We start from the raw sequence: 19,195 nt of genomic DNA on the forward strand, positions 1-19,195 counted from the left end.
ACTTCAAAACGGAACACGCCCGAGTAACGCATTTACAAAAATCACGACTTCGGAGCCGAACACGCCCGAGTAACGCATTTACAAAAATCACTACTTTTAATTTGACTCGAAGCTAGTGACGCCATTACATATCTCGTCACAGGTGATTGTAACTAGTGACGTGAAATAACGCTCACGTCTAGTAGACAGTCGTCTCGCGTGAATTCGAGGTTCTGCTCGTTCGGACGTAATTTTCAACTTTATCATTTATTATTTGTGAATATATACTGCACCGACTAGAATAAAAAAAATATTGATTTTCAAAATCAAATTGACCCGAGCGCCCACCGGTGAGAGTGTTAATAACTACTTAATTTTTATTTCTGGCAATATTTAACATTGTCAAAGTTTTAATTTGCTACAGACCTTTTAATTATATTTACACTTTTTTGTTCTGTACAGCCCCGAACAAACTGAATGAGTGCTAAAATATAATATGTTGATTGTTTTTATACTTCCAAGCGCCGGTGCGTAGTAATTTGTTCTTGATATTTTGATTGTAATTCTCGCATAAAACTGCAATTATATAATGGAGAACGACATCAACAAACCTTATAAAATCTGTGATGTTAACCGTGACAAAAAGAAGGGTACTGTAGCTTCGTCTTTGGAAGATCTACTTTCAAAAGTTCCCGAAAAATTGGGCTTACCTACTGAAAATTTGACAGTTGTTCTGGAATGTGACGGTACAGAGGTAGACGACGAGGAATACTTCTCAACACTAGATCCCGATACCGCACTCATGATATTACACGGTAATGAAAAATGGGCCCCGAATATGCCCAAGTGTCAAGTTTCGCTAGACCAGACAGACGAGGTGACTCTAGGAGAAAAGGGACAGGTCGCGAATCTTGTAGGAAGACTACAGCATAATCTTTGCCACATCTCATTACTTGGAGGACAAGATCTGGAGCTACTCTCAGATATGGATCCAGATAGCCTTGCTGATATTGTAACTGACCGGGACAACCGAATCATTTTGGAACATATTAAAGAAGCTTCTGGAAGGTAAGCTAATATAACACATAATATTTAAGTTACTAAAACAGTGTGTATGTTAATTTTGTCATTTGGCTAGTCATACAATAGTCCCTTTATCTTTATCTCATTTGATATCAAATTTAGATTATAAAATTGGCTTAATTAATTCTACACTTAATTTCCTACTCACATTTTGTGTGAACTGCTATACTATATACCTAATAATTTGACAAAACTGTAATATTGAAACATGATTTATTCTGCTATATTTCAAGGTAATAAATTTACATAGTTTATACAGAATTGGATTTTAAATTAATAATTTTTCTTTCAGGATACTTCTAGAGAAGCGTCAAGCACAAGATGCTATGGAATTACTAAAACTGTATCATCAGAGTGTATCAAATGGCAATGAAGATGTGTCACCACCGAGCCAGGAGAGAATTTAAAATCATCAATGCAATCTCAACCTCAACAGTGTCCTACTAATCTGACCCTATATATTTATTTCTAAGGGATGGTAAATCTCAAAAGTTTACAAAGAACTTTTCTTATTTTAGGCTCCCATGCTTGCAAATAGTTCTATACAAACTGGCAAAAAATGTAAAGGTATGGTTAAATAAAATTACTATTTAATATTAGTTATAATCATTATTATAAGATTTCAAATAGATTCATTGAATACACCAAAATATGAGGCCTTTTTCCATGTAAATGCTATTACAAAATGGTTGCAATCATTGTTACTTTTATAGACTCATGAATTGAATGCATAGTTTTTAGGTAAGAAGCTAATCTTATGAATATGAGCTAATATCGGATAATCTTAAAACATTCTAAATAAACATGTAGATTATATTAAAGTTAATCATTGTAATATCATAAACTGTTAGCATGTATACTGAATTATTCACCTAATACAATTCAACAGTATTACTTAAACAAGTTCCATTTTAAGAGTTAAAAATAATATTTGAATTGAATATGCCATGTGTTAATAGAAAGGTAATGTGTTAGGTACTAAGATTTGTAGACATTGTGAAGGTATTGCTGTAATTAATATTTTTTAAATTGTCCTGTTTTGGTATGTTACACCAATTTTTAATTGTAATTTAGTACAGCTATAAAAGTATGTTATAAAATTGTTTAAACCCCTTGTAAAAACGATATTTATGTGATTAATCCTTTGTTTGTGGTACTGTATTAGTTTTTATCTTTTATTTTAATTAACTTTTTAATTCTAGTGAATAACAAATGGTAAAGCTTCGTGTTTAAACCCCAGGATTAGAATAATATTTTATAAAACAATGTTTTTATATCTCATCTTTTGTATTGTATTTATATTCAATCATGGATTTTTATATTAGTTGCCTATTTCATTTTAATAATTAATATTTGTATTTCATAGTTTCATTTAAAATATTTTGCTCCTCATTAAATATATTTTACTGAATGAATAGGACATTCACTATGTTTTATTATTTCCAGAGATAAATAATTTCATTCAATATTTAACTATGTAATTGTATTTTAATCCTTGGTGTAAACTATAAATATGTTAGTAATAATTTTAAGCATTTTGTTAAATTGCTTAAGTAGATTCTACTTGGTAATTTGTTGTAATAACTTAATACAATCTTACGATAAATACGATATAGACAATAGATATGATTACTAGTTATTAATCATGCTCCAACTTGTCTATTTTTTTCTAGCATTCAGTTTGTTATTTTTGTAAACTTTTGAGAGACAAATTGCTACAAGGTTGATAATCAACATCAATTTAAAAGACTGATAGTTGGTAAATTTATTTTTTTTATATAGTTTTACCCCTAGAGTAAGATTAATTCATTTAATTCCAAATTTGCTCAAACATTTTACAAGTATTAAAATAAGTTTCACTTATGTTCTCCACTGCCACAAACCAATATAAATTAATATCCTTATTGATTAGGGATATAAGTGGACTGTAGGAATTGCATGTTGAGAATTACCTTAAATAGTTATCATATAAAAATATTTGCTTTAGGATTATTCATTTGTGATATTAAATAATTTGTTTAGCACAAATGGCATATAACTTTAATATAATTTAACTTTGTAATGTAAAGCTTATTTAAAGAATCTGCACCTAATCAAATGTAATCGGCACATTGTAGCTACAAAAACTGTAAACTCATATATGAGATTAAAATTGAAAATAAACTATTAGTATGGTAAAAAATATTTTAATTATATAACTTTTACATTATTATGCAGTGTTTATTATAATAGTTTGGTCTGAAATTGCATTTTTTTGTCAAAAGCACTTAATATAGAAATTCAATCACAAATGAATGTGACGTAACATTTTTAGTATATATGTATAGTAGTATAATAATCTTATAGTTGCTACCAAAATAACACTTATTATAATCATGTATGTTAATGTAATACCAATTTAGTTTTTTAATGTACCTTACCTAATTGAAACTATTCTCATGCTATTTGCTAAAAACAAAATAGTATTTGCTTACTATATGTAGTTATGTTAGTAAAATAGTCTTGACTTGTTTTTTTATGTGTTTATATTTATTTATAAATGCATTATTATCTGTACTGGCAATACCAATTTTAGTATATCATATTTTTGTTTGTAATTTTCAACATCAAAAATGTTATTTTCATTATTATACATATTTAATTTAACTGTTTAACAGAAACTAATTATGTACAATGTTGTTTGGAATTGATAGTTTTTCCGTGCACTAATACACTTTCAAAACAAATATGGTGTTTTATTTAAATAAAAGAATAGTATAAAGTAAACTTATTTATTTAGTGACACATTACAGGGAAATGATCTTACGCAAAACAATAACATCCATGTAAATGTTTATAAGCTTTTCTTTTATAACAAAACAAATATAATTAAGTTTTAATCTGTATCAGAAAAATTAAAACATTTGAAGATGTACATATAATTAGGAAATTTTACATAAATAGTATGATAGCAAACATGATTACTACAGCACAAATAATTCTTAAAAGTAAAATGTAAGCTTAGAGTACAGTGCAAGAGCTTTTTTCACGGAAGGGATTGACTTTTTGACTGGAAAATCCAACAAGTAAACAGTCCTCGTTCTCATGATCGTCAATGTATCTGACGATATCTGCCACCGCCACGGAAACGGGAATACGTTTAATGGCAGCTTCCCGTCTAAGCTGTTCCGTGACAGCACGCTGCTGTTGCAAAGTTGATACCATCATATCCATTACGGCGGTGTCTGATAGGCCTATGTTGAAAGCGAAAATAAACAGTCCAGTTAGTACAAGATAGGGCGTAGCCTCCAATAATCGATCACCTGAAAAGATGTATTTTTCATTATATCATTTATTGCACATTTTAAATAATTAAAAAAAAATTGCAAATCAAATATCTCAAAATGCAAGAAAAAGTATATACTCACCTAATAAATAAGATTCTGGAAATTATCAAAACCACGGCCCTGTTTTTCCTTGATTTTGACAGTTTCAATGTTGCAATACTTCAGCAATTTTCATAAAATATTGGTGGTTGAATATTCGCTTTCAGCTGTTACCCAATAACTAACGAATCAAATGATTAAAACACTCCACTTACTAGTGTAAAACTTAAGGATTTCTTATATACACCAAATTCAACAACTGCTTCAACTCAGCAGGTACTCGGTCTATCGTACCAGAAATAATTGGTACTGATTTCGGTATGGCTTTTTGACGTTATTCTTTGTCTTTTGTACATTGCAATACTAAATTTAGATGTCAAAACTCTGGAACTCCTTGGAAATTGCAGAAGTCTATTTTAACTTCAAAATTACGAACGAAATCTGATTACAATGGAAGGCGATGGTCCTACTTCTTCGAAAACATTTTCAGGAATTCCGGAAGCTATTTTTGTAGTAAGTTTATACGTGTTTAATATAATTCTTGTATGAATAGTGAACATTAGTTTTACATTATTTCATTCTTGTTAAAATACAATACTGAGAGGTTACAAAGTGTACACCTGGTTTTTAATTTAATAGTTTTTGTTTAAAATAATAGTGTAATAATATTCGTACTAATAAACTAATATCGGCATAAGTGTGAATATTAAATAAAACTAACAAGAATTGATTAAAACTTTTGTTTTAGGATAATGTTGATGAATTTATGAACCAATCTGAAAACTCTGGTGGGGTAGATAAAGTTTTAAGAAGACTTGACGAGCAACATGCAAAATACAAATTCATGGAAAGTACTTTGGCTTCAAAGAGGAGACGTCTACGTCAGCAATTACCTGATCTGGCCCGTTCATTAGAAATGATAGAAAAGTTGAAAGCTCAAAAAGAAGATATGGAAACTCAGTTTCTTTTGAGCGATCAAGTTTTTCTTAAGGTATATTACATTTATTGATATAAGCATATATTTATGTAAGTCTTATGATACATTAAAAGTACAAAAAAACTATGATAATTAAATTTTCAGGCAAATATAAAACCAACAGAGACTGTCTTCTTGTGGCTAGGAGCTAATGTTATGTTAGAATACTCTCTAGAAGATGCTGAAAACTTGTTAACAACAAATATGGCCACAGCAAAAAAAAACTTGGCGTGTGTGGAACATGATTTAGACTTTTTACGGTGAGTGTATATCATTCAATCCACCAGAACCTATTTGGAACCACTCACAATTTGCCCAAAATAGGATAACTTTTATATATACACAATTCTAGTTGACTATTATTCTAGTCTAATTTACTAGTAGTATTATAAATGTAAAAGTTTGGAAAATGGGTGGATGTTTTCATATAATTGCTGAATGGATCTGGTTTATCTTTGGAACATTATCCTGATTACATCCTAGAATAGAGTATAGGTGACTAAAGAAGTTATATAATAATAATAAAATAATTATTAAGTTATGGTTAATAAATTTTATAATTTGTTTTTTGTTTGTGATTTCAGCGATCAGTGGACAACTATAGAAGTAAATATGGCCAGAGTGTACAACTGGGATATAAAGAAGCGTCAAGCCGCTAAGGCATCTAGCCAATAAGTTGATTAAAGTGTTCAAGAGAACAAAACAGTCCTCACAACTGGAATTCTAATGTTAGGCTAAATTATTTTGTAACATGTTAATGAGATAAAATTTACTATTGAAGCTTTTCACCAGATCCACTATAAAGTCATGTTTGTGTAATGGTTTTGATTTGTTTATTTCATTTTGAAATATTAACAATAATTAATTGTATGTAAACTCAGTTATGCAGTTTCTATGTTATAACTCTGTTATATTATGCATGTTTAAAAGTGTTTTTATTTATCCATCTATACTTTAAATATTTCTAATAAAGATGTCGAAAGTTTGAAATGTATTTGTTTTATATTATTCCTCCAAGAACTTACATTTTGTTAAGAAAGGCAAACTCATTCAATCTAATTTGATTGAATTTCGGAATATAAAAGTGCATAAAATGTTTAATCTGTAGTTTTTAAACGTATCATATGTTTCGTCGTTGTGACAGATGTAGACGTGTGAATTGGTATGACATTGACATTTCTTGAAAGAAACTTTACACTTTCTTTTTTACATCAATGCGATTTTTTTTCTAAATAAAATTGTACTAGACCTAAAAAGAGCTAAGTAAAGGTAAGCACCATAAGCTTGTTAAAAAGAACTGATATTATTATTTAAATAGTATTGACGATACAACATTTTCAGTCTCTGATATGGCCCCTTCTACTGATTGGGATGAAATTAAACGGCTTGCAGCTGATTTCCAAAAGGCTCAATTAAGTTCGACATCTCAGAGGTAACTTTTAACTTTAATTATATTATACTTAAGTGTTTGAACACATACTTATCTCTGCCAATGCTGTTATAAACATGAGTTGTTCTCAGCTGTACAAGTTTTCCCCTTTTGTATTTGTATGAAATAAAACGAAAATATCTGTCTCGATTCAGGTTGTCGGAGCGAAATTGTGTTGAAATTGTTACAAAGCTAATAGAGCTTAAGTTAATTGATGTGATCTTCACAACAGATGGCAAAGAATATTTAACACCTCAACAGCTTATAAAGGAAATCAAAGATGAACTTTATGTACATGGTGGACGCATAAATACCGTTGATCTGGCTAAAGACCTAAATGTTGATTTAAGTCAAATTAATGCTAATATTGGTGAAATTATAAAAGGCAAAGAAGTCCAATTGGTGTCAGGATATTTGATAGCTCATTACTTTTTGGAAAAAATTGCTCAAGAAATCAATGAAAAACTTCAACTACAAGGCCATATCTCTGTAGGTGAATTAACATTGCAATATGATCTTCCTGCTGAGTTTTTACAAAATAATATATTGGAGCGATATTTGGGTAAAATAATTATAGGAAGACAGGACCCATCTGAAGCAAGAAACTTTTATACAGAACAGTATATAACTAGATTAAAAGCTAAAATCCGTGGTGCTTTAATGGGATTATTAAAACCTACACCAATAAATGTGATTGTCAGTCACTGTAACATGCCCGATAGACTATTTCTGTCATTATTTGATGAAATACATGCTCCAGGTGTACTAACGGGACGTCAAACAGGTGCACTTTATGTACCAACTTGTTACACAAAATCACAAAATGAATGGGTAATGAGTTTTTACAAGCAAAATAATTATCTTGAATATGATGCCCTGACACGATTGGGCATTTCAGATCCAAAAGGTTATGTTAAAAGAATTTTAGCAAATGAAGATTTAACATTTCTTGGTAGTTGTGTTATTGGTCTTCAAATAAAACAACAATTGGAGACAGCTTTGGAAGAATGTGTGGCATCAAAGAGTTATTTAGATGTTGTGTCTTTGTTACCTTCGGTATTATCAGATTCAGATATTGAAAATATTATTGAGACATTGCTTAAAACTAGTGCTAAATCTACTATTCTCTTTGATAATACAGGTAATTTTCTCCTACTATACTTTTAATACATAAATTCAGTGCTTTTGTTAAATACACATATTTTCTTACTTTTTTAACTTGTTAATAAAATAATTTAATGTTTTTAATGAAATGTCAGGGAAAAAACAGAATATTTTCTAATTATTTATCAATTAAATGTTCAATAATTAATAATTCAAACCTGTTTAGTTTTCAGCAACAGTTTCATAGAAAATTTGAAGAATTCTTGCATGCCTATGGTACAGAAGTTGGCCGAAGATGTTGTGAAATCGCAAAAATATCAACAGTTTTATATAGAGAAACAATTAGCTAAAACAGCAGATTTGTCATCCCAAACGCATGTTGACCATAAAGCTGAAAGACGTGAAGAACGGAGAAGAAAAGCTGCATCTGGGAAAGGTGGCGGAGGCACTCAGGGTCGAGAAACTAAAACGAAAGCTGTAAAGAAACATCAAAGGTCCAAACAAGTTACGCATGATTCAGACTCAGATGAAGCATCAAATGCCAACAAAAAAGCTCCTACTCAACTTGAAATAGTGTCCGTTGAAAACATTGAAGAAGTTATTAAAGAAGCATTGGAAAATGAGGGTCTTGACGATTTAACAAATCAAATTGCTGAATATTTACAAGGGTACATAGTTTTCTATTTTTGTATGATATTGCTTTCTTTTGTAATAACAAAATGATACACACATTTAGAACTAATCTATTCCGTCTTATTTTGACAGTAATCATATAATCAAAGTTAAAATTATCTTACTCGTTTTATTTGTTTAATTAGTAATTACAACTAATTACACTAATTATTTTGCAGATGTTTAAACCAAACAGCATTAGCAATAGCAAAGGAAATGGCTGAGAAATTGCTTCAAGATGCTAACCAAAATAGAAAACAAACACATTCATCAGCTCAAGACAGAATTAATGTTCTTGTTAATGACATTAAATTGTATGAAAAGGGTCTGAAAATGTTACCTTCCGATCAACAACCTCAGTATATAAAATACTTGTTAAAAACATTTGGTGGGGATACTTTAGCTGAATTTTGTAAATATGCAGCGAATCAATGCAACTTGTCTTTCAAAGGCGATGTTCTTACTGTTGAACAAAGAAATAAAATTATTAATGATTTATCTGACGAGTATATGAAGCCATTAAAGGCTCTAAATGCCACATTGACAGATCAGAACATGGAATTATTTTATCAAGCTGTTGATGTATGTTTATCGGAATGTGGCATGATATTAAAGAAAGTGGACAAAAAGAAAGATAAGTATGTCTGTTCTTTGCTGCATGCCTATTTTAATGTTTAATATTTTGATAACTATCTAATTTTTTTATTTTTTCAGACTTCTAGTACAAAATCATAGGGAAAAATTAATTGCAGAGCTAGAAAATTGTAGTGATCCAGCATTGGTGTTGCATTTGTCCGTGTTGGCAATATTTACAATAGTAACACAGAACATGCTTCATGCATCCGGTCGACAAGTACCATTAATTATACTTTTCTTAAAATCCCATCTCAAAGGCGAAGATTTTGAAAGAATACAACAATACCATGGTAAATTTTTTTCACATTATTTTTAAATGTACAAAAGAATTAGATAATGATATTTTTCTAACCAGACAAGTTTGTTTGCTCTATGTCATTGTGTTAATTAACTATTTGATACATTTCAGATTTGGTTTCCAAATATTTGACAGCTAATGAAGATGATGAGAAAGTACAAGCTGAAGATAAACTAAAAGAAGAAATGCCTTCAATTAAGCTTCTAGTCAGTGAAGTAAAAAAGAATAAATTAAACTGATTTGTTGAAACCGAACCAATTATTTAATACACTGGTGTTTTGGAAATAAATACAATTATTATAACGATTTGATTTAATTTATAGCTTTTGTTTTATGCCTTATCTTACTTCCTTGTGAACATCTTTGAATTGGTGAATAGAACGAGACAATAGAAAGAACGGACCTAGGCGTCGTGTAAAACGTGCATAGTGTTTTTGGCACTAGAATACTAGATTATGATTATATAGCTCTTAGTAGAGAAAGCAGTCGACCTCTACCCTAAACTTTGCCCTTGAAATAACATAATAGGTTTAGAACCTGAGCAAAATTTAGGATCATAGACAAAGATTTATATGGTATAACATGAACCGTTTTACGTCGTTTTCACACAGATTCTTGTTGATATTATTTACTCCGTGTATTTTTAGCTATACTTTCAATGTTATGAATGTAAAAACGTATCGTATTTTTATAGTATTCGCCATTCACCAGTTCACTGGCAATAGCATGGCACAATACAGAACACGTTTCGCATTCAGTTGTTCAAAGTAAGCCGTAAACGTGGGTTAAATTATTTCTAGTTATTAACGTAGGTTAACGTAACGCAGAACGCAGACCAGACCAGACGGAGACGGACGCAATACGCTACAGCTACGCAGTGCGATAGATGTTTCAGTGTTAGAAGGTTGTGTTCGGTATTGTACGGTGAAAACAAATAGATTAAAAACATAGTGCCTAATTTGGGTGTTATGAAGTGCTAAACAATTGTTTTTTAATGAAGTTTTAGATTAACCACGTGTTGAAAACGTCGCGCATCTGTTTTTTTTGAGCAAAAATGCAATACCGTCTAATATTGCACACAAAACTAGCCTCGTGCGTTCTGTAGTAACAATCACTGCATCGATTGAATTGATGAACATTTATTTATCAACATCAAACAACAAACATGAAGACAGAACCTAAAGAGGACACTGATTTATTAGGCATAAACAAGAATAATGTTTTAAATATCGGCACTGACACGACAACGAAACGGATTGAAGATTATCAAGGTCCGCCTGATGGTGGTTTTAGGGCCTATTTGATTGTGTTGGGATCATTTTTGACCAATGGTCTATTGTTCGGAGTTATCAATTCTTATAGTGTAATTTATACTGTACTGCAAAAACGACTAGAAATTGAAAATGTGCCAAATTCGGAGAGTAAAGCATGTAAGTTAATGTTTCTTATATTACTATTAGTAACTTTAGCAACAATAAAACTTAACGAAAAGCTACGAATATTAGTAAAAATATAGTCAAAATATACAATCTAGTATTTTTAGTATACCTACGGTAATACATCAACCTGTTTACTTTAAGTAAATATTTTACAAAATGGTATAATTGACAAATTTAAGTAATAAACAGTATGTAGACAAATGTAATCATGAGGTTGTACCCATTTCTTAATTTGTTTTTTTTTTATACATATATCTACCTATTTATTTAAATTGCACGTGTTTGGTTATGTAAAGGACGTTAAACTTGCGATGGCACGGTGTCGGCAAAAGTTTTATAAAGGTGTACTACCAAACTAACTTATAATTTACAGTTGCAAAAACCCGTTACTACATACCGACAGAGAAGCAACCGCACATTAGAAGCTTTTTGTTAATATTTTGATCATTATCTTCAAACGGTGGTTCTAATTAAAATTTTGTACTGACAATGAAGCAGTCTTAAGGCTCTTCATGCACTAGTAGAGCCCACAAATCAGACAAGTCAGGTCGACCAATAAAATACTACTTCACGGAGGCAATAAGTGATAAGTTAAGTTCTGGAGGCCCAAAGATAAATGTCCTCTTTTCTGCACATCACTTCTGCCATTAAAGGACGATAAAAAGATAGTATGCAATTTTTCCTATTACCTCTGGCATGTCTATAGGTAGCAGTCATATCGTTTATTAATGATAGGAAGTAACCACACTTGAAAGTGCGGCCCAAGGGCTCAAAGCGCCGGACGGTAAAATTGTCTTAAATCAGATTCATGAAATCTTTTTCCGTAGATCCCTTAAAATATATTGGTATCGGTATTACACCGGAAATTCATGAGAAAATATTCGACCAACAAATTGATCCAAGTAAATATCACTTAAATTGTCTCTAATATCACTAATATTGCTAAAAGAAAAATCTTCTAGGTATTCAAATATTGAGATCTCATAGCAAAACATTTAAATATTGTATCGTCTTAATAGTAATTGATAAAAGAAAAATAATTCATATAATGATGATTGTGCTGTCAATTAAATGAAGGATAACTGCTTTGGCCTGCTCTCATTATGGTCATTTAAATTATTATCAAGTAATAAATTATTTAAATATTTGTATCGGCATATGAGGTTATCGTGAATAGGGAACGTGGGGTTGTCATACTGAAACGTGAGTCAAGCGGGCGACTGACTAAATATAATGTTACGTGGGTGTGGTGGTGTTGACCGACATAATTATGATTACATGAACCATTTCATTTTATATAGGCCGTATCTCATTTCACATCAATAAATGTTTACTGTTATAAGGTAAATTTCTTCTATACCTGATAAAAATGACTAGGAAATTGAGTTAACGGACTAAAAGCATCCTTGAACTAAACACTTTATTTGTAGCGCATTAGTCTAAACATATCTTTTTTTAAATCCTGAAGCTTCGAGAAACTAATAAACAGGATTAATTTTATCTTGTGGTGGACTAAGATGCCGCAAATAGAAAGCTCATTTTAACTAGCTGACCATACTAAAAATAGATGATGTAGGCTTAACAATAATTGTTATTTGATCATCTGGCGCCAGACATCGCGCGCTCTGCGGTCGATCGCGACGAAGGCCGTCTGATTGCATCAATATACTAACTGTAGACGCAAAATAATTGCTACTATTTGTCGCATCAACTTACAATATCATTGTTACTATTCCTTTTGATTGTTTCTATTAGACGCTGACTATGTTTGACGAATCTAACCAGCTATGTATCACAATTTCGTTGAACTTCAATAATTCTACTAATTTAAAAATAAACAGTGGTCATAGGCATAGATTAGGCAAGCCAAAAGAAAATAAATGATTGGCATTAGTAATAACGCACAATAGGCAAATTGAAATAATGTTATCAAGATAGCATATGCAGCTGTTTTGTTTCTTGTGAAACTTTTATTTGTTGAGATGTTCAATAAAATCGTTACTATTTTGATTTACACATTGATTTTGTATTCGATATATTTCACATCTTACTGATGACTCCCGTTATTTTACGATTTGTAAAAATCATTTGTAATTGGGGTACTGTCACCACTCCTTCCTTTTTTCACTTCAAACGCATCGGTATGAATTGATTACGCGACACAAGTTGAGTTGAATATTACAATCAAATGCTCTGGGAAAAAAGTACTTTTAAACGACCTAACAATTTGTATAAATTTTGTCGTCATTGATATCATGTTCATTTCTTTTCTCTTTGCGTCATAAAAGCAAGAAACCATTGTATTTATTAATTTTGTAATAGTAATTACAAATAATAATTTCTCAATTTATGAACGTGACTACATATATTTTAGCGTCTTAATCTATTATCTTATTTTACGTAACAATTATAATAAATGATTTAAGCCGTAGTAGCTTGATTTTACTGTGGCATATTTTAAACTGAGTTCTACCACCTTGCGAACTGTTAGATAGAAGATGTTTAGAAGAACTTGAAGATGTTATTTTATTTCCATTTAAAAAAACACGTTTGGTACTACTAAGTTATTTGTATGGTAAATACTATGTACTAAAGAATTCTTATCAAATGATGTCATAATCTATCATCTTTATCTACGTTGAATCAAACAATCAATTGATTATCATATTTTTTTATTATTAGGCCCGTATTGCGCCATAAATACGAAAGATTTTAAGACACTACGCAAAGATAAACTGTAAAATTCAAATTTTAAATAGTAAAATTATGCGCAATAATGTGTTTCCGCAAATCATGACGACGACGTCAAAAAAATAGTTTTATCACTGACTACCACCCGCGCCTTCGTTTAAGTAGATAAAACTATTAAGGAGTCCTAAATTATGACTTAACTTATCATTGCCAAAATTAATAATTTAGACGTAAAAAGGTAAACTAAGTTAAATTTTGATTACAACACACAAAAAAACACGTACTCTGCGACAACATTCTCAGCCTTTCCTTTCTCGCTCTCTCTCTCCGGATCGTTTCCTCATTCCTAAGGGTCGCGACCACTCTCTTAGACAATCTCGAAGAGTGTTTCTCCACTCTGTGCGATTCTCTGCGACGTGTATAGCGTTATGAATAGTTGTAGTCAAGTCTTTCCTACTCGACTACAATTTATGATTTAAAATTTCTCGCCATATAGAATTTTATGTTATTAGGTTATCAAGTCACATTCTGCGAACTGATATATCATAAGAATGACAATGTACAACGGACAATTCGGTCTATAGATATTCAATGTATGATAAACCAGTTAATAATACGAAGACGTATCTCCTGAGCGTACTGACCCGATTAGATTAACAGACATTGTGTGCCACTTGTCATTTATGTGAGTGCTACAAATTTAGCATTTCGGCCGGCCTAACTAGGTAAACGTCTAGATTGCTTATTCCGGTAATTACATTCACTTTATGATCCCTATTTAACTTGTCCTGGAATCGCAGAAACTTTTTCTCAACACTTCTAGCAGTACATTTATCATGACAAATCTGCTTTTGTCAATATATTCATTTCTCCAAAAGTATGTCGAGGCAACCCAGTTTCTATTCCTGACAATCTCATTAGAGCTATACTATAGACGTGAGTTCAAAAATTTACACCTGTAAAATTAAAGCGGTAAAAGTATGATGAAATATTTATTAGAGTTTACATGTAATAGTTGCGTCATGACATTGAATAACTGTCGATATAAACGATAGTTGTGTGACGATTCGACAAACTTTGCATATAAATTACTTTCGTGGAAACTTGACCTCTGTCTACATTTTACAACTTCTAGCCGATATAACCAGTTTAAAATTACATTTAGAATGAGGCGAAAATTAGTTTAAATGCCTTTTAAGATCGGAGTCAGAGAATTTAAACACTTTAATCTATATAAGTCTTGACGTGCCTGTGATACCAGTACTTTTTTAAAAAACATTGTAGAGAAAACCTTAACTATATCATACTTTGTTCTACAAGTTCTACAAGTCATTTCTCAAAACAGCTCTCTTTTACGATTAGTTTATTACTCGCTAAATTGTTTTTACTTTATCTACCGCCATCTTTATGCAGGTTTTTAGTAAATAATAAAAAAGAAGTAGGATATGTCAAAATAAATAATCCACTATCTTTGTTTCAGCTTTGGTGGGCGCTCTCACAATGGGTACGACATTTTTCCTGTCTCCGCTGTCAGGTTTACTGACTGCCTTTTTTGGTCTACGAGCGACTGCAGTCTTGGGCGGCAGCATCGCTACAGCCGGATTGCTTTTATCATCATTTGTTGTGAACGAAGTCAATGCGCTCTACTTCACATATGGCTTGATGTACGGTGTAGGAGCATCACTAGCTTACACGCCATCACTAGCTATCCTCGGTCATTACTTCAAGAAATACTTAGGACTAGTTAATGGTATAGTTACTATAGGAAGCTCAGTGTTTACCGTCATAATGCCTCCGTTATTAGAACATATCATAAAGAACTACGGCTTGGAATGGATGTTCAGAGTTCTAGCCTTCTTTACAGTGGGCATTATGCTTTGCGGTTTACTATTCAAACCGACTCCATTAATGATAATACAGAAACCTTCTCATAAACATGACAATGTTAAATCTTTATTAAAAACTATCGTAACCGTTCAAATTTGGAAAAATAGTAAATATAGATTATGGGCTCTTTCGATGCCGGTGGCGTTGTTTGGTTATTTCGTGCCGTACGTTCACATAAAGAAATTCATTGAAGAGACCTTCACAGGTGTCAATGATAATCTTCCTTTGCAATGCTTGGCGATCACATCAGGGTTGGGTCGTTTGACTTTTGGATTCCTGGCAGATAAACGGGGAATCAATCGGATTTTGCTACAGCAGATCTCATTCTATGTGATCGGAGCTCTTACAATTATTTTACCGTTCGTAAAATCGTTTAGTCTGTTAGTGGCGATTTCCTTAGGAATGGGCTTGTTCGACGGTGCATTTATTGCACTGATAGGTCCGATAGCATTTGAACTGTGCGGCGCGACACATGCAGCTCAAGCGATCGGTTGCATGCTAGGGTTGGCTGCCCCGCCTTTGTCTGTCGGACCTCCCATTGCAGGCTACATTAGAAGTATAACGAAGTCTTACAAAATACCATTCATCCTAGCTGGAATCTCGCCATTAGTCGGCGCTACCGTCATGTTCAGCGTTCATTATCAACGACGTAATTCAAGCCGAACTGAATCTAATGCAAACGGACACGCATATTCACCTCCTACAGATATTGGTAAGTTTATGAACTTATTAACGAACTTATTTTAAATCTAAAATTTAAAACTAACATTCATATATCACTAGTGGCTATATTTCCTTGTAGAGAATACGTTTTATTGTTTTGATTTTTAAAACTTCATTGTTGGCGTCAGACGTTAGTGTACACCACGAGTACTTATTAAAACACAGTTCTATTGTAATATGCTATGAACAATAAGTATTGCAAGAAAGAAACATTAAGCAATAATTCCATGTAACTGTTCACAATAATTTTGATCTAAAAGAAAATGTATGAAACATAATATATAGGAATTATAAATCTATCAACTGTTTCTTCAACATTAAAAATATTAATTTGTTTTTTCACGTTTCAGAAACAAATCCCACGTCAATCTCGAGCTCAAATGGCAAGATAAATCACCAAACGGCGTTATAACATTTAATTCTAATGCAAAATAGTTGAGAATGTATTTGTTAAGAAATGAATTATTTTAAAATGTGTGTGATAGTGAGATGCGAAGCTTTTATTATTCCCTAAGTGACGAAAGATACTGCCTATATTTACTGCATTTTGTTTGTATTTTCCTTTTTTACAATGTTATTCTGTTTAATACAGTTACCTATGCAAGTTCCTAATTTAGGTTTATTTAAAGAATAAAATGTTATTTATAATATTAATTATTTCTTGTTACTACTGCAATCATTCGAATCTCTATGTTTATGTTCCTATGGATGCAATACTTTTTAATTATGTATGTGTGCTTGATTAAGAAAATATTTCATTGCTAACGTCTTAATCCAAAACATTTGTAGAAGTTTGAAGTCCGATAAAAGTTAAATCGTATCGTATCGACCTAAATCTTGTAAACAATTGATATTTCTTTTTAAAAAAATCTAAGTTTTTATGGAGACAATGCCTGAAACATTCTTTTTTTGGACTTTTTATTTTTAAATCTTATGAATTTTTCCTACCATTTTTATTCCCTATTACTTACTTTCATAAGACTTCGTTTGCTGTTGTTTTATGTCATTCCTTTTCTATGATATTTTTTCTATTGTTTTTACACTTTATACCAAAGCAAAATCAGGATAAACATTGAAAAAAATATTTACTGTTTATAACCCGGATTATTAACAGTTATTCAATTAGTGTTTCTTAAATATAATTATTTTAATTACTAAAGAAAACCAGATTTATAATGACTCAAGGTGACCTAGATAAACTTGTTTACACCAATAAAAGTATATCTTATCTCTATTTGTTATAACTTCCGCATTGTATAGATAGGAACAAATTACTTGCAGCCGATAGCTGTTTAATTTCATCTCTGCTTATTACTTAGTTAATCTATGATAATACAATGTAACCTAAATCATAGCTAACACAAACATTTATTTCATATTTTATCATTTTTGCGCTATCGTGTTTCAGTTATCAGGTCTCGTTGATATTGTAATAATATTGTGCAGTTTTTTTTTATCAGACTGTTGTAAATTTATACTGGATTGCTTTTACATTTCTTTGTTTTTCTTGCGGCATGCAAGATAACATCAATTTGCCAATTTATTCTATCACGACAAAGGCGATACTCTGATTTCAACCAGTCTTTATCTACATCAGTTGCAAAAGCTGTCATTATAAATGGTCGCTACAACTCTGCGAAGTATCATCACATAACACTATTAACCCCCTTCTCCCCTACTAGTCATGGTATAGAAATCTTGCCCGGGGCGCTGGTAAGCTGGACCCGGCACTGCCAATGACTTAGTAACATCCACGTTTTTAACATTAGAAACCATGTTTACATTTAACAATACGTGGATACTTTTACAATGTCTCATGTATGTATAGTAAAATGTTGCTTGCTGTATATTATTGTAATTAATAACAAAACGATCGAGTTTCTTTGACGTCAATACCATGTTTACGCAATCGGTTTTGTTTTGTTGCGTTCTAGCAGAAATTAGAAATAATCATATTGCCTACATTTGTTTGTAGTTATTGTAATAATAATACACTGGGCATAAAAATACATTTATTGATTACTTGTCGAAATATCTATCTTATGATTCCACGTTTGTCTAAGTTTTAGTTATGTAAGAGGTGAAAAAAAAGTATGAAGTGTTTTTTCTCTTATAATTCTAATATCCTAAAGATCAGCTAAATATTCCAGAATCAGATTAAGAAATGTTTTTTTTACATAAATAACGTATGTGAAAAAATTCATTTAGTCATAGTCAATACGTCAATTACCTTTGAATTTATATTTATGTATGTACATGTATGAGATTAAAATATTTTGTTAACATATTGCTACGTACGCCTTAATATTTATGTATATTGTCATTTAAACAAAATCCTATTATTCCTAAAATAATGCAAATATTGTAAATTATGCATATATTTAATGTCAAAAACAGCTGTGATAATCCGTGTTATTGTGGTTATTGTTGCATATTGTTTAAAAAAACGCTATTGAATTTTACGCGCATTTTTCCTCGCTCGCAGCTGTTCCTTTATAATTTAACTTCGATAATTTTAATCATAGTTTATGTTCTTATAATCTATGATATTTCTACTATTGTATATAACATGTTGATGTCAATTTGTCAATTACTTTGTCTATATTAGTCAAAGTCAAAGCTCTACAGACCATAATGCGTTGTTCGATACTTCGCTCATTTCAATTATTTTGAAATTGTAATTTAGCATTATTATTCTTGAAACGTTATTCTTCAAGCGCTATTTTTTTTAATAATTGTGATTAATTCTTAAAGGTTAGTTTTTAAATTACTATTTTTAATTAAGAATAGTGTTTAAGCTCAAAATGTTATTTTTTGTACAATTCTATCTAATACGATTTGTGGCGTTTTATTGTTCAGGCATTTATAGGCAAAATAATCTGGCATTCAAGGTAATGAAACAAAGGCAACTTG

General features: G+C 31.1%; 5 protein-coding genes across 7 annotated transcripts in view; 4 read left to right on the forward strand and 1 right to left on the reverse strand.

The window, feature by feature from the left end:
- LOC106112029 (solute carrier family 22 member 4-like) overlaps positions 1-19,195 on the reverse strand; it is a 38,368-nt gene that overhangs the window by 6,992 nt on the left and 12,181 nt on the right. The gene's annotated exons all lie outside the window — the stretch shown is intronic.
- On the forward strand, positions 182-2,381 carry LOC106112035 (DNA fragmentation factor subunit alpha-like). The gene is made up of 2 exons (XM_013294267.1): positions 182-1,047; positions 1,355-2,381. The coding sequence occupies exons 1-2, from the start codon at positions 569-571 to the stop codon at positions 1,467-1,469; spliced, it is 594 nt and encodes a 197-aa protein (XP_013149721.1). The 5' UTR covers positions 182-568; the 3' UTR covers positions 1,470-2,381.
- On the forward strand, positions 4,794-6,231 carry LOC106112036 (prefoldin subunit 3). Its single transcript, XM_013294268.1, has 4 exons — positions 4,794-4,940; positions 5,176-5,418; positions 5,509-5,663; positions 5,988-6,231. The coding sequence occupies exons 1-4, from the start codon at positions 4,878-4,880 to the stop codon at positions 6,076-6,078; spliced, it is 552 nt and encodes a 183-aa protein (XP_013149722.1). The 5' UTR covers positions 4,794-4,877; the 3' UTR covers positions 6,079-6,231.
- Positions 6,559-9,831, forward strand: LOC106112027 (E3 UFM1-protein ligase 1 homolog). Its single transcript, XM_013294257.1, has 7 exons — positions 6,559-6,672; positions 6,745-6,835; positions 6,988-7,973; positions 8,163-8,604; positions 8,788-9,246; positions 9,323-9,534; positions 9,654-9,831. Exons 2-7 carry the CDS (start codon positions 6,753-6,755, stop codon positions 9,779-9,781), a joined length of 2,310 nt encoding a protein of 769 aa, XP_013149711.1. The 5' UTR covers positions 6,559-6,672; positions 6,745-6,752; the 3' UTR covers positions 9,782-9,831.
- Positions 10,267-19,189, forward strand: LOC106112032 (monocarboxylate transporter 10). Its single transcript, XM_013294264.1, has 3 exons — positions 10,267-10,972; positions 15,153-16,271; positions 16,633-19,189. The coding sequence occupies exons 1-3, from the start codon at positions 10,708-10,710 to the stop codon at positions 16,692-16,694; spliced, it is 1,446 nt and encodes a 481-aa protein (XP_013149718.1). The 5' UTR covers positions 10,267-10,707; the 3' UTR covers positions 16,695-19,189.

Source organism: Papilio polytes, unplaced genomic scaffold, assembly GCF_000836215.1.
Source record: "Papilio polytes unplaced genomic scaffold, Ppol_1.0 DF824135.1, whole genome shotgun sequence".
Lineage (NCBI taxonomy): Eukaryota > Metazoa > Arthropoda > Insecta > Lepidoptera > Papilionidae > Papilio > Papilio polytes.

Coding starts and splice junctions, on each gene's coding strand:
- LOC106112035 (XM_013294267.1), top strand. CDS start 569: ATGGAGAACGACATCAACAAACCTTATAAAATCTGTGATGTTAACCGT. Junction 1,048..1,354: donor ATTAAAGAAGCTTCTGGAAG/GTAAGCTAATAT, acceptor TTTTTCTTTCAG/GATACTTCTAGAGAAGCGTC.
- LOC106112036 (XM_013294268.1), top strand. CDS start 4,878: ATGGAAGGCGATGGTCCTACTTCTTCGAAAACATTTTCAGGAATTCCG. Junction 5,419..5,508: donor GCGATCAAGTTTTTCTTAAG/GTATATTACATT, acceptor TTAAATTTTCAG/GCAAATATAAAACCAACAGA. Junction 5,664..5,987: donor CATGATTTAGACTTTTTACG/GTGAGTGTATAT, acceptor TTGTGATTTCAG/CGATCAGTGGACAACTATAG.
- LOC106112027 (XM_013294257.1), top strand. CDS start 6,753: ATGGCCCCTTCTACTGATTGGGATGAAATTAAACGGCTTGCAGCTGAT. Junction 9,247..9,322: donor GTGGACAAAAAGAAAGATAA/GTATGTCTGTTC, acceptor TTATTTTTTCAG/ACTTCTAGTACAAAATCATA. Junction 9,535..9,653: donor AAGAATACAACAATACCATG/GTAAATTTTTTT, acceptor GATACATTTCAG/ATTTGGTTTCCAAATATTTG.
- LOC106112032 (XM_013294264.1), top strand. CDS start 10,708: ATGAAGACAGAACCTAAAGAGGACACTGATTTATTAGGCATAAACAAG. Junction 10,973..15,152: donor AAATTCGGAGAGTAAAGCAT/GTAAGTTAATGT, acceptor TCTTTGTTTCAG/CTTTGGTGGGCGCTCTCACA. Junction 16,272..16,632: donor TTCACCTCCTACAGATATTG/GTAAGTTTATGA, acceptor TTCACGTTTCAG/AAACAAATCCCACGTCAATC.